Raw genomic sequence first — 15,958 nt, forward strand, 5'->3', positions numbered from 1 at the left:
TTCAAACAAACAAAAGCATAATTTCTAAATTTTTACAAAATGTATGCGTGGAGGGGTGCCTGGGTGGCTAAGTCGGTTAAATGGCCGACTTCAGCTCATGTCATGATCTCACGGTCCGTGAGTTGGAGCCCTGCCTCGGGCTCTGTGCTGATAGCTCGGAGCCTGGAGCCTGCTTCTGTTTCTCTGTCTCCCTCTCTCTCTGCCCCTCCCCCATTCGCACTCTGTCTCTCTCTGCCTTTCAAAAAAAATGAATAAATGTTAAAAAAAATTTTTTTAAAAATGTATGTGTGGGAATTTATGTAATTATCCATCTCATTTTTTTTCCTGTGAACCCTGAATTATTATGAAGTAGATTTTCAATAATTAATGAATGTCTGAGTTAGTTAATTGGAAATTTTAAAGAGATAGAATATCCTCTTCTGAGTATCCCCAACAAATAGTCTCTTGTGAAGTGTGGCCCTATCCAAATTTTAAAGAATGATGGAAAAGAAAAAAAAAAGTCAGCATTTCACATTGCAGGATGGGTAAAAGAATCTTTTGGGTCTCTGCAAGTAGAAGTACAAGATGCCATGAAGGATTTTTGTTTGAGTTTTCCTAGTTGTCCTGTGTCCCACTACTTAGAATAAATCGAATTTAAAATGTCACCGTAGATAGACCTGAATATTCTGATTATTTGAGGCAATTATGAATATGAGTGAGAAGAGGACGGTCAAAGGTTGACTCTTGACTCACTTTAGCGACATAGATCTGATATGATCCCATGGAATCTTCAAAAATTTTGGTCAGTACAATGTAGATCTAGTAATTTGGTCTTCCCTAAGAAACCGTAACTAAGTTTTACTCTTCCAGTAAGACTCATTGCCCACATAATACTCAATAGCCACACGATGGTCTGCAACAGGCTGTAATTCTGATGACAAATCAGGAGAATCCAGGAACTCCTTTTCCTTTTTTGCTTAAACAAAGAGGTAACTGATGGGTTGTAGATACAACCACAAAAAACAAACAAACAAAAAACCAAAAAAAACCCTTGACTCGCTAGTATCTAAGAACTGGAGCAGTGCTTCTTACTGATGATCTATCTTTAACTACATTATTAATATGTCTTTAAAAATTATTTGTATTACTTCCCCCTCAATTTGTGTTTTAGTGAAAGAAAAGGAAGATCTGCATCCAGATCCAGAAGTTCAGTCAGTAAAAGATGAAACCTTTGGCGAATACAGGTAAACAGTGTCCTTTCTCAAAATGTATTAAAACATGCACTCATGAGGTTATAAGCTTAAAAACACAAAAACAAACAAGTATTTCTTGTTAAAATAAAGTTTATACTACTATCTTGTAGTGCCTTTTTAAAGAATAGTTTGTAGGAGCATCTGGGTGGCTCAGTCAATTAAGGGTCCATTTCTTGATTTCCACTCAAATCATAATCTCACAGTTCGTGAGATCAAGCCCTGTGTTAGGCTCTGTGCTGACAGTGTGGAGTCTGGTTGGGGTTCTCTCTCTCTGTGACTTCTCTGCACACATACGTTCTGTCTCTTGACATAAATGAACACTTTAAAAAAAGCAATGGTTTGTAAAAATAGGATGTACTTGAGTGATAGTAACCAACCTTCTGGGTGCACAGGTGGGTGTAACTGCAATCTAGGTAGATGTGAATGCTGGAAGACTTTTCTTAAAGCTCTGTGTGCAATGCAAAGGATACCATTTTCATTTAGAGTGATTATCTATTTGGAGTTTCTAAAACATCTTGAAGTCTCTAGCATGGCCATTACAACCCAGGTTGTATTCAGTTTATGTCCATAAACATGTATTCTGTATACGTATACCTTTATTTACTTACAAAGGTGAGTAAGTTACACATCCTGTCCTCTAGATGAACCCAGTCTGCAGAGGAAAAACTTACCTATGCAAATCACTGTAATTAAGTAAAGAGAATAAGAGAGCTCAGAGAAAAGAAGAGCAGCTCTGTCAGCCCTGGAGAGATGCTGATAAAGGATCATCCAAAAGAGATAAGATAGGTTTTATAGATGAAATGGGTTGTGTTACTATTAACAACTGGGTAGAGCATGGCCAAACTTAAGACAAAAACGTGTATGGGGTGCCTGTGTGGCTCGGTTGGGTTCAGCATCTGATTCAGCTCAGGTCGCGATCCCAGGGTTGCGGGGTCGAACCCCGCATCTGACTCCATGCTGAACATGGAGTCTGCTTAAGATTCTCTTTCTCTCTGTCCCTCTCTCCTTCTCTTGCTCTCTTTCTCTCTCTCTTAAAAAAAAAAAAAAAAAAAAAAAAAAAAAAAAAAAAAAAAAAAAAAAAAAAAAAAAAAAAAAAGCGTGCCAGACCTGGGAGGAATTGCAGGATATCCGAACGAGGGAGGTTGTTCTTGAGATTGTGTTAAACTTCTCATTCTACTGTTTTTGGTCACCATCTTCCTCTTTCCACCACCCTCCCCATTTCTTAGCCATTTGTATTTGAGATGGCATTGTTTTCCATCAGGTCCTTTGTGTACTGCAGCCAAGAGAGTTGCAAGGCCCAGGTTTATGTGGCCTTTATCACACAGGAGGCCAGAATTCACATCAGAAAAGAGACTTGATTGACTCTAACTGGCCCATCCCTGGATCCATTTCAGTGAAATGGAGCAATGTGATTAGCTGTCCTGGGTTAACCATGTACATCTGAGCCTCCTTATAGGCTCTATGCTAATTTTTCTTTTGTCCACTTATCAAAAGCTCTTTTTATATTTTTACATTTCTTGATTACTCACTTCAACTTTACAGAATAAGGATCATTAAAGGGAAGAAGAAGGAAGGAAAGAGGGGAGAGAGAAAAGTAGAGAGAGATGGAGGGAAGGAGGGAGAGAGAGAGAGGGAAACTTGAAACTTCACAAATTTAAAAATTGTGACTCATTCCATTAGGCAAGAATCATTAGGAGCCTATGGCAATTGTTTAAAATATATTTGAAATACAGATCTTACTGGTTCAGTTTTATAGGGAAGAAAAAAGCTATGATAATGTCTTGCTCAAAAACTCATTCCTCCATACTTTGCTGCCTGATAAAGCCATCCACTTCACAGTTGAACCAGGCATCCCATTAACAAAATTATTTATTAATATTTTAATTAAATCTACTTAATCTCTTAATGTTTTCCATCATCTTCTCCCAAAACATGTTCATCCGGAAAATTATCTAGTCTCCAAGCCATCCCAGGAGACAGTTTTACTGGATGCTGTTCTTGCTCATGACATGACTTGTCATCCTTCCGGCTTCTAGGTGATAGTTTCTGCACCACTTGCTGCCCGGTCCCTAAGCTCATGCCACATTTTTGTTTTTGTTTTGTGACTATAAGCATCCTGATTCTGGAGCCAATTACTGTATGAGTCAGGAGAGCCTGGGTAATTCTCGTTTTCTTTCTGAAGTTGTGTGTCCCACACATTTGGCTCTGGTCATCTTGATCATTTAGGAGCACTGCCTGGTAGATGAGCATCCAGGATCACCACAGCAGTGGAAATAGAACACAACAAACTGAGCACCGGCTCTGAAGTGACACATACTGCCTTTGCTCACTCTTCTTGTGTGAAAGCAAGTCACATGGAAATGTATAACTCAGAAAGGTCAGGAAGGTGCCACCTTGCCCTGCTCTAAGACAGCCGAGAGATGGACCTATCTGATGAACAACACTGATTGCCAAAAATTATAAAGTGCTAATCATATTCTAATTATAGAGTTTTTTCCAAATTCTTCCTTTTTAAAATTTTATAAGATCATTTAACTTAGTATCCAGCATTGTAGTGTGATAATAGTTAGTACTTAAACAATATCTTGATCCAGAAATTTAGAATACCATATCACTTTATAGACATTTATAGACATTTTAGTAATAAATTTAGGATACTATAAGTGTTTATGTTCTATAAAAGTGCCAGCCATGTAAAAGAAAAAAAAAATTTCAACCAACTTGAATTTATCATCTGTATTAAAGAAAGTTCTCTGGTTACCAGAAACAGACTTTGATTGATTAACCCAATTAAAAGAGAAAAATTTGGAAGGATACAGAATAAAAGGTAAACACGAGAGATCAAGATTTGATGACTGGGAGTTCGAAAAGTTCAGGAAATCAAAGGGAATAACATTATCGTCTATATACGTCAACAGATTGAATGTCTGACTGTCTCAAAACTCCCATTTTTAAAGTGCTGTGGATAAAGAAGTGTTGTGGATAATAGAAAATGCTTTCTCAGTTCCTCAGAATGACCCAAATAGGTTATGAGTTTTTAAACATTTATTTGCTAAAGGGCCATTTAGGGTTTGTGTGTCCGCAATGTTGATGTGAATGTTTTGAAAATTGTAAGACATATTAGCACATATGCACGAGTTTTGCTTTATGTGAATATCTTATATTAGATTTTGCTGAATTGTCTTTTATTTTGTAGCGACAGTGATGAAAAACCTCTCAAAGGAAGCCTTCGATCGCTTAACAGGGATATGCAGGCCACAGAAAGTGCTGACAGCTTAGTCCAGTATGGAGAAGGAGATCATGGTCTGTTCAGTGAAGACGGATCCTTCATTGGCGCTTACGCTGGATCTAAGGAGAAAGGATCTGTTGAAAGCAATGGCAGTTCCACAGCAACATTTCCACTCCGGGCGTAAATGTACCACATGTACAAATCAGTGGTTTCGTATCAACTTTCCATATTTATCTGTTCAAGGGAGCAAGAACTTTCACATAGGAATAGAAACGTATTGGCTTAAGATTTCATCCAGAATTTGAACATCTTGCAGTCATGTCGAGAAAATAGCACTGCCTTGAAAAAGTAAACTACCAAGCACTCCAGGCCTGTATTGTTTGTTTTGTTTTGTTTTGTTTTTCAGGTGCTGAAAATTCAGAACACAAAACAAATCCTGTACTTAGATTCACCTCAACTGAATCCAAAGTATCCATTCAGTGTACTCCATTTTTGCCTGGTTTTACTGGTCATTGTGTTTGCATTGTTGTTGCTACCTTGTGGTTTTTCCTCTGTGTGCACATTTGTATTCAGTCTCTGAGAACTGTCTTAGTGACTTTGCTTCACGACAGGTAAAAAGATGGGAAGCAAACCGGTTATTTAAAATGTAAAGAGGAATATGAATGTCTTATTAAAATGGTTCATTGAATATATACAGTCTAAATCTATTATTTAAATTTTTTGTAGCAGGAGTTCTAGATAAACAATCAAGTCGTATTTATTGAGCGCCTAACTGTTTGCCCAGAGATGGTCATGTTTAAACAGAATTCTAATTTTTTCAGTTTCAACACGAATTTTTTGGGTATATCACTTATGACATCTAGAACCATCTTTGTTTTTTGTTCTTTTCTTGGACTAAATTCAGCTGAAAAGGAAGTGGTGGTCAGAAGGTTATCTTATGAAAGAACAGGCCAAGGTTTCCGGGCTGCTGGCGTCTCCTAGCTATATCTATTTAATATCTTCATTTCTAAATTGACCACTTTGACCTTTTTTCTATGTTTATATAATGGTATGCTTGCATCTATTTCATGAATGCATTGTACATATTATGTTAATATTTACACAATTAAAAATACAGATGTGTTTTATTTTGAAGTGAGAAAAAGAACATTAACAGGCATGTTTGTACAGCTAAAGTATATAGTAAGATAACATTTTGCATCATTCCACAGCTACAACCAACAACATGAGGTTCCAAAACTGAAGACTTTGTATAAAGCATTTGGGTTTTGTTCTTATATTGCTTTTTCCTACAGTCTCAAAATAAAATATCATATAAATATTGAGGGAAATGTTTTCATATTTTTCAAAATAAGTTTTTATTGTTGAGTATATTCCTACCCCAGCCCCCAAAAGAAAAACTGTTTACAGTAGATATTTCTATATAGAGGTTTGCTTTTCACATTTTAAACATCCTTAAGGTGGGATCTCTGTTCCTCTGTCAAAGTCAGCACAAATTCAGGGAATTCATTTTCTGGCATGTGGGCCACTAGTCCTTCTAAAATTGTACATGGAAATGGTTTAAAAATATTATGAAGGACTGTGCATGCGTGCCAGTAAAATCTGGTGTTCAACTTCTCACTTTATGGAAATATTTTTTAACCCTACCATGAAATTCTTAATTATGTTTAAGTGAAAGTGACTCACAGATTTTCCTTTGTTTTTTGAACTGTAGCTATGGCCATACCTTGTGAAATCTTGACTTTGATTTATGCAGCCCACTGTATTTCTGGTGGACCGAAATTAGGGATGCTTATAGTGGTCAGTGCAGTAATCCACATGGAGTACCTAATGGTCATTTTTTTTTTTTACCTTGTGTGTCCTCCAAAATGCATAGGCAGCAAAAGAATGTCTTAGTTGAAACAATGTGTCATGGGCTCGGGATTTGACCAAACTCCCAGAAGTCAGAGTTTCCAAAGGAGAGGGCGTCTTGGTCTTCCCTGTGTGTGAGGGTCCACACTTCCATTAGTGCACCTTGAGTTTCATCCCCCATCAGATTTCTAAAGCATTTTCTGGAGGAAGAATCCTCATGTTTTGACATACCTGGGAGGAATTTCTCGTACTCAGCCACTGATAAGGCCAAGATTGGGACTTTTGCGTTTAGTTCTGCTGTTATTCTGGTTCCTTTTCTTTGTCATCAGCCCAAACGGTTTTAAGAGAATCATGCAGGTTGGAAATACTCTCCAGAAAGCATTAGAAGTAGATTTCTTTTAAATTTGATAATCTTTAAATTAGAAGTTAACACAAATACTGAAGTGTTTGATCTCCCTAGACCTCAGTGTTTCCCTTTAGCAGTATGAGTAACAGGGATGTTCCTGCTCCTATTTTTCTCAACGACCAAAACTTACAGATACGAAGCCTGAGATTATGTTATGACTGCCTTTTGCTGTTATTTTTTTTATATGTTTTCTTAATACCATTTGGCTTCTACTAGGAATCTTCAGTGCAGAAGACTTGGTTCATAACTAACTTTCTCTGTTAACTGTCAATATTATTTTAATGTAATAGATTGTATATAATCTCAAGGATTGTTGGTGGGGATGAGTTCCTAGAGAACTGTCCAAGGGTTGGCAAAATCCAAGTTCTCTTCCTGGTTCCAGCGCTGATCTTGTACATAAACCTTAGGCACGTTGCTTGACCCCTTTGCTTCATGCTGTCTCAACTATCAAGTGCTAATGATTATCTCAGTTACCTTACCTTTGTCACAGGGTGTTCTTTTTTATGAAGAAAAATTTGAAAATGATAAAAGCTAAGATGCCTTGTAACTTCATAAACAAACCGTTAATCCAATGATGTATCAAAAGTCACCCCACACATACCAACTCAACTTTTTTCCTGTGAGCACATAAATATATTTTTATAGAAAAACAAATCTACAGGAAGTAAAATCTACTGTTCAGTGAGCAGTATGATTTGCACATGCCATCAAAAATTATTAATCAGAAAACAAGTAAGCAGGGTCTTTGCTATACAAAAGTGTTTTTCACTAATTTTGCATGTGTATTTATAAGAAAATGTGAATTTGGTGGATTATTCTATTGGTGTAAAGGCATCTGATATTTTAGATGTACCCATGTTTATAAAAGTGTAAAGCACAATGAAATTATGCTGGAAGTCTCAAATAATATTTTTTCCTATTTTATATTCATGGAAGAGATGAGATAGAGAGAGAACGATAATGAGAAATGTTGGTGTGTTTTTCTAAGCATTTAAAACATAATTGCCAATTGAAACCCTAAATATGTTTACATGCCATTAAGATATGATTCTTGTAACAATTTTAAATTGATTATAAAGGGACTGGGTTTGTAATCTGTGGTAGTAGATATCCTAGTGTTCCCATAGTGAAATAAGTAGGGTTGAGCCAAAGCTTAATTTGTTTTGTGTCTTAAATTGTTTGATTACATCATCAAAAGAGATGAAAGGTATGTAGAACTGGTTTACCTGATTACTTTTTTTTTTTGGCTTAGATTAATATTCATAGTAGAACTTTATTAAAATGTGTTTGTATCGTAGGTGGTGTTTGTATTATGCTTATGAATATGTATGGTTTAAAAATATTTTCATTATACGAGAAATTCAACTTTCCAAATAAAAGTTCAACTTCATGTACTCTAAAAATGTTTGTATACTTTTCTGTCCAGATAAGAAGAATCAGAGTTTACATATCAATCTTGCTTCAGTTGCCTGTGATCCCAGAATGAAGTATAAATTGATTAAGTATAAATGACATATAAATAAAAGCATTTTAATTTGAAGGACTATACATACAAATAGGCCATATAATAACAACATCTACAAACTGTAATAGGCTAATAATTCTGCACTTAATGATAAATGTGAAATTAAGATGAATGTATATATTCATTTGATTGTTTTTAGAACAGTGTAGACATGTCAATACTCAAGAAGATGTCCAATATACTACACTTTCAAATAAGGCTAACGAGTAATTGGGACACCCAGACAATCTACTGGAAAGTGTGATGTTTGAAAAGTGTTTTATGTGTGCTAAACATGTTACATACATTATCACATTTAACCTCTAAAACAATCTTCTGTTTGTAGAATTAAGGCACAACATGGTTAAAATAATGTGGTGAGTATAACCAGGATGGGCTCAAGGTGGAAATTAAACCCAGTGCTGTTTGACTGTAAAACCCAGGCTCAGAATCCTTATTCCAGTATGTATTCTTTTATCTCTCACTCCACCATTTATCTTAGAAATGCTGAAGAAGGGTAAGTTTGAGTTTAATATTGCCCTGGTGATCGTGTTTAGAAACTTCTTGGTTTTAAGATACATGATCAAAATGTGCAACAGGGGAATACAACATTATACATATAAAGCAACGGAATGTGTGTAGCCTAAAACGCAGTAATTGAAATAAATTGATAAATTTGCTGCCTTACAGTTCTGCCAAGAGGAAAACATGGCATCCAAACTTGTTGGACTCTGGAGTTCTGTGAAGACTCAATGTTAGGTTTCTCTTATTTCTCTGTCTTACCCCTCAGGCTTTGATTGTCATGTGCAGACACATGACCTCAAGGTATTTTTAGCCTGGGATTGTCCATTTATCTGAGGCTTTCTATTTATGACTTCCTGCTTGACATTTCTTTTCCTAACGTTTGAAGGCTATTTCAAACTCAGTGTTTCAAAAGTGAGTGAATGACTTTCCCCTTCCAAACCTATCCAACACCCCTCAACTGTGCATACAATGCAATGATTTTCAGCAGTACTTAAACCATAAACCTATCCTTACCAAGCTTTCTCCCTTTCCCCGTGCTCAATCCATGACAAAATCCTGTTGATACGATGGCTTATCTATTTCCTGGATCTACTCACTGCTCTGTACTGTGATCATTTGGCTGAGCCACTTTTATACTAACCGGTCTGTGTGCATTGCCTTCCTCTCCACAAACTTTTGATCAGAATACAGACAGCATAATACTTGAAGTGCATATCTATTCATGCTGTTTCCCTGTGATGACTCCCCAAAATGACTTTCCAGTTCTTAAGATAATGACAAAAATCTTTAGTAAGTCTTCAGCATTCTGCATGGTCAGACCCCTACTAAGCCCCACTCCCATCATTCACCATTCTCTCCTTCCTCTCTCCATTTCTGACATAATGATTATATCAAATACCTCAGATTCTCCAGACCTAGTCCGTATAGTACCAGCCACTTGTAGCATGAGCTGCTCCAAGTGACTACAACAGACTAATTGCATAAGGTAATTAACAGAAGTGCCCATGATGCACCTCTTGCTGGGGGGGTGGGGTGGGGTGGGGAAGGGCTTGTCCCTTGACACTTTGGCATGAGGTACTATGACACCCTGCCTGGTGCCTATTCGTGCTCAGTGTGGAAACATGGAGGAATTAATACCCCATGGAGCAAATGTTTATTCAGTGAAAGACGGGAGGGTGGCTAAATTCCAACCTTCTCTCGTGGCCCCTCCCCACTCCCTCATACTGGATGGTCCTGTGGATTAGAGCAATCATTTGAATTTTAACAGTGGCCATTCCAATAATGTACCTTCTGTTGCTTCTTCCTCTTTGCCTCACTCTTTTCTTCCTGCCTAATGCTAACTTATTAGGATTGTACTCCCTAATAAATTAGTAGCCTGTATACTGATTGCTGCAGGTTCTGTTAGTAAGGAATCCAGCCTGACTCTGTCTTTTACCAGCTCCAAGTATTTGGCAAATTCCTTCCTGTTTTGCATCTCTTAAGTTTCTTCTTCTTCACAGAATCCCTGATTTAGTATCAAGCTTAATGTTTCTTTAGGGAAATCTTCTAAGTCTTCCACAAGTAGGTCAAATCACTATCTTAGTGTATCATAATTTTATATACCTCTCATTTTTTGTGCTACACAGTTGCAAGTTCACTTTTTGCTATGGCTATTTGATTACTGTCTTTATTTCTTCAATTAGCATAAAAGTTCTGTAGAGGCAGGAGATAGATGGTCAATTTTACTGGAAATACCAGCCATCTAGCATAGTGTCTGGCTTCTGGTGAACATTTATTAAATATGTGTTAAAGAATGAGAGTCACAAATAATTCCAAATAATGAATGCATTTGAGAAGATTCTAGTCTAGTTAGTCTAGAAAGAAGTCTCCATTGGTACCCCTAAGCAATTCTTACCCAGTGTCTTCATCTTAATAAATGACCCACTATCCACTCAGTTACTTAAGCCAAAGCACTTAGAATAATTTTGGGGTACATTCTTTCCCTCATTGTCCTACATCACCTCCTATCAGTTCTAACTCCAAAATATATATTTAAATGTATTTGTATTCTCTTTTTTGGCTCTCCTCTCCAATGTGTAAAACAATCACAGGGAACTTAGTAACCTATAAACCAGAGTATGCTAATGGTTACTCGATGAATGTAGCCAAAACCCCTAATTCCTAGCCCTGTGACCATCTATGAGGTAGCTCCTGCTGCCTTACCAACTTTATCTCATACAGCGTTCCCCCCAAAGTTGTGCTTTGATCGTTCTGCCCATCTCTGTGTTTCTAGAGCCCGCTAAAATCCATTTATGTGCCTTAAAGACATTTGCAGTTGCTGTTCTGTCTGGAATGTTCTCCTGAATTTCCTATAAACTAGTTTCCGTTCTGTTTAAATGTCACTTCTTCAGGGAAGATATCTGTGATTATCAACTGTAAAGTAGTCAGGTGATGTTTATCTTATTCCTTTATATCAATCATTGCTGTATTAATTTATATTCTTGTGTGATTTTTTCTTTTCCATTCCTACTGCCACTACGATGTAAGCTCCATGAGAACAGCAACTTCGCCGGCCTTGTTCACTGCTGTGATACCCAGAATGGGCCCCAGCCTATAACAGATCCCAGCAAATATTTGTTCGGTGAATGAGTGAGCTAAGGCACCAAATGGGAAACAATGCAACAAATAATAATAATAAGGGAAAATAACTAATCTGCATATCAAAACATAGTGCCCTGAGTTTTACATTTTAAAAACATTTAGAATATACTAGAGTTACTGGGCTGATGATTTTGAAATATATAGAAACATCAAGTCATTATGTTGTATACCCAAAACTAATGGAATGTTATGTCCATAAACTCAAGAACAAAAAACTGCAGTCCAGGTCTTAACCACAGAAGAAAAAAAAAATTTTTTTTTAAGCTGACACCAAGCCCTCATTTCTTCTTCTTTCAGGAAAGGAAGTTTTCAATGTTTTGTTAAAACAGTTATGTAACTCAATAATTCACTCAGTAATTCCAGTCACAAGAATCAGTACAAATTTCCTTTTGGGTAAACATCAACAAGTTACATACCAAGAAGTTAACTGCAATACAATATATAGAGAGTAATTAGGATAATTAAAATGTTTATAATGTATGTTTGTAATTCCACAGAGAAAATGTTATATTATGAACCATAAATTCCTACTTAGAGTATGAAAGTTAGCTGTGTTTTAAAATTAATTTTTTAAAAAAACATGCTTTTTTGATGAATTAAACAGTGGAAACATCTTACAATAATTCTACTGCTCTAATGAAATATGTAATTAAAAGACTCAACCACTAGATGGAAGTGTTTCAAAGTAATATAAAATGCATACAGCAAGCACCCTTTCCTCAAGGCATTTTTTTATCTTGGCACTTTTCAAGATTTAAGCAAGTATTATGTGTGGATTACTTAGGGATTTTACACTCCATCCTTCACTTCTAAATTGTGGTTTCATTATAATTATTATTGGCCTTCATTAATTCAAGTTTTGTGAATTACACAAGTCTTCTACTTTTGAAGGGATTGGCATTTTTCAAATCTTAAAGTGTGATAAATTATAATACTTAGGACATTAAAAAATTAGTTTCTTAGTTTAACATTTTTCTTTCTGGTAGAAACAGATAAAAGTGATGGCTGAATGATTTATATTATTTCAAAACAAATTTGATATTTCACAGTTCTCTAATATATGAATAACTCAGGTACAATGAATGATAAAATAATTTCTGATGACTTTATGTGTAGCTAAATATTAATAGTAGTAGCCATATCATGGGAATGTTTTAAAGGTAAAAATGAATTCAAATATGCAAATAACTCAGCTCTGTGAAAAGTGCTAATTGCACATTATGATGTAGTAACTAAATAATTTTATAAAACTGTTAACTGAGAAGGTGTAGTTATAGTCACGTTGATAATTCTGCAGTAAAGAATACGTTGTCATTTGAAATAAACGATTTTGTCAAGAAAGGTCACTAGGTGAAATCTGAGTTGACATATAACTAAATGAAGCATTTATATCAAAGTCAACTTGAACTTTCACTTCCGTACCTAAAAGTTAAATAATACCCGTATATAACTGGCACCTTTCAGATTAATAGTCCCAAGCTTCAGCAGCATCAGCATCACCTGAAGGGCTTGTTAAAACCTGAGTGCTAGAGTCCATCCCTGGAGTTCGTGGTTCTGTAGATTTAGGGTGGGGCCCAGAGCTCCCAGATGTGCTATTTCCCTTGCTGGTTTGGAGATGGCACCTTGAGAACCACTGACCTACAACAATGCATAGATTTGAAAACAGGGGGGCCTGAGTGGATCATTCTCTTAAGTGTCCGGCTATTGACTTGGGTTCAAATCGTGATCTCATGGTTCTTGAGATCGAGCCCCGCGACGTGCTCTGCACTGAAGCCTGCTTGGGATTTTCTCTCTCTCCCTCTCTTTCTGCCTCTCCCTCCCCCCAAATAAATAAACCTAAAAAAAAAAAAAAAGAATCAGTTAAACTTGAGAAAAATTCAGAAAGAATGAAATCATGTTCCATCAGCTTTCTGGATATTCTTTTCATAGACGTAGCAAATTGACTTTTAGTATGAAAAGTAATAGCATATTCCCTTCATGATTTATGGGCTAAAATCCATTTAGCCATGATTTATGGCTAAAATCCATAATATCTATATTCAATGTTTTGTAATATCTGACAGATGTGTTATTTTTTACCCCAAGAAATGTTGGTCTAGGAAAAATTGTTCAACTCCTGTTGTATTAGATTTTTTTTTTTAATTAAGCGAATGAAACAGCTCATGTTGATGGACTCTGAGAAGTTATAAAATGGTTGGAAAATTGCTTCAGCATCCATTTTGTTTCTGTGACAGAGCAATCTCACATTTGCTCATGGTTCTCTCCCAGTCTGAGCAGAAAGTCCCTCTGCACTGGGATAAGCAACACAGAACTTTGTTAAATCCTGCATGACGCTTACTCAGTTCCTACCCCACTCCATCTGCTATTTCTTTAACTCTCAGCAGCTCTCAAAGCGCATACCTCCAAGAGATTAATAATGCAAACCCCTTCTAAATTATCCTACTTCCCAGGATTCTCCAAGCTTCTCTGTTTCACAAATCTGGAGGATGTTTTTGTGTTAATGGAGACACCTAGTGTATGGGAAGAGAAACAAAACATGCAGATTACCACGCAGAATGATGTACCAATATAGAACTGTGTTCTCCAGAGAGAAAAGCTATATTAGTACTTGTGCCTGAAACTGTAGCTTATCACGGGGGGAATATTCCTCATTCTCTGGGTTTTCCGTGATGTGAGAAAAATGTTCAACTTATGTTGTAGCTGTGGCAGATTCAAATCTGAAACATGTAAACCCAGTGCAGTCACAAAGTAGTAAAATCAAAATTTAAAGAAACAGAACACTATTAGTCCTCCTAGAAGTGACAAAGGTCAAGAATGATTAGAATGTTTAGGGTTGGCAAGGGAAGTGACAAAATGTTTATAACTCCTGGTGGAAATACCAACTGGTAAAAAAATAAAATAAAGCAATCTGGCAATATGTACCAAAATGTATACAAAGCCCCCAAATATACTCTAGGAATATAATTAAGAATACCGAATTTTCCTACAATATATATTAAACTGTAAGGGGAAAATATCAATATAATGCAAAGTTTAAAAAAGGTCATTTTGAAATAAAGCCTGTTATAAAAATAGCATTATATAGTGACAGAATGTCATAATGGAAACCTCTAGAGTTCATAGTCAGGAGTCGGTACTCTGGCATATATAGAAATGGTGCATCTATGTGCACATGTGTGTTTTCTGGGAAAAATCCGTAATAATTTTAATCAGAGTCTCAAAGCTGCTCATATGCACAGTTTGGCATTTAAAAGAGGGGCTCTGGGGAATCCTCTGAAGCCCCGTTTATTCACCATCCTTAGGTTGATCTGGGTGATCTAGTCAAGCCTTAGGTGATCACCATTCTTAGGTCATCCTTAGGTGATCTAGTTAATCCCACATTTAATAAAAGGAGAAACTGATGCCTAAACACAAGTTTCTCAACAGCACTGCTCTAGTTATCCTGCATGGTAAAGTGCATGATACAGCAAATTTCCCTATCTTGTATTTATATCCATATATCTATATATCTCTCTATATTAAAAGCCTCTGTAACACATTTTTATGTTGGTGCTGTCGCTGTTTGAATTAAAATCCCTTCATAGGAAAAAAATAGGATATCTTGTTTAATATCATTATTTTATAGAATGAGCCCAGTGAAAGGGATGTACCAAAGGTCAGGTTGCTTATCTGTAGTGATGAAAGCCAAAAGGTAGCCTCTGCTTTTTTTAGGTACATGTGCATCCAATATTTCAGATTCCAAAGGCTGGCTCCCCCACTTTCTAGTTGTCTGACCTAGCAAGCCTCTCAAAATGCAGTTTTCTCGTCTGTAAAAATAGCTAAATTTCAGGTTTGTGGGAAGGAATGAGAAAACCAGAACTAAAAATATCAAGGTACAAAACGGTCTCTTACCAAACGGTTGATGGACACTGTAAAACAAATACAAATGCTTGTAAGATATGATGATTGTCATGTGTGAAAGCAAGTTAAGATAATGTCTGTGGTTGTTAAAACGGAGCCTTCCATAGCTGGTTATCAAAATATGAATCCCTCATAATTTATGTTATGGCTATTTATAAAATATCTTAACATCTTAACCACTATCTGTTCCGTAAGTTACAGGAAGACTCTTTTTCGGTTGAACTGTTGTCTTTAACCCCACCAGAAGTCACACATCTTTCTACTCCACTGCTCGAAGTAAAACTTCTCTACCAGCCACTCCCCAGTACAGCCCCCTCCTGATCCACAGGGGATATGTTCCAGCACGATCAAGTGGGTGCCTGAAACTGCAGACGGTACCAAACCCTATATATACTGTGGTTTTTTCCTATACACACCTATAATAAAGTTTAATTTATAAATTAGGCACAGTAAGAGATTGACAACAATAACTAATAATAAAATAGAATGATGACGATATACTGTAATGAGAGTTAGGTGCTCTCTCTTTCTCCCTCTATCTCTTTCCTACAACACCTTATTATACCGTAATACCTGTCTTCTTCCTGTAATAATCTGAGGCGATCAAACACCTATGTGATGAGGTGAAGCGAGGTGAATGGAGGTAGGCATTGTGATGTAGCGTGAAGCTA

At 36.4% G+C, this 15,958-nt stretch overlaps 1 protein-coding gene across 15 annotated transcripts in view; it reads left to right on the forward strand.

The window, feature by feature from the left end:
• Nucleotides 1–5,786, forward strand: part of CHL1 (cell adhesion molecule L1 like) — a 199,830-nt gene extending 194,044 nt beyond the window's left edge. For all 15 annotated transcript variants that reach the window (XM_045051871.1, XM_006928940.5, XM_023249977.2 and 12 more), the window contains 2 exons: nt 1,151–1,223; nt 4,429–5,786. In XM_045051871.1, coding sequence (XP_044907806.1) covers nt 1,151–1,223; nt 4,429–4,645 — 290 coding nt within the window. In that variant the 3' untranslated portion in view covers nt 4,646–5,786. The remainder of the gene's footprint in view (nt 1–1,150; nt 1,224–4,428) is intronic.
• The last annotated feature ends 10,172 nt before the right edge of the window (nt 5,787–15,958 follow it).

Source organism: Felis catus, chromosome A2, assembly GCF_018350175.1.
Source record: "Felis catus isolate Fca126 chromosome A2, F.catus_Fca126_mat1.0, whole genome shotgun sequence".
NCBI classification, from domain to species: Eukaryota; Metazoa; Chordata; class Mammalia; order Carnivora; family Felidae; genus Felis; species Felis catus.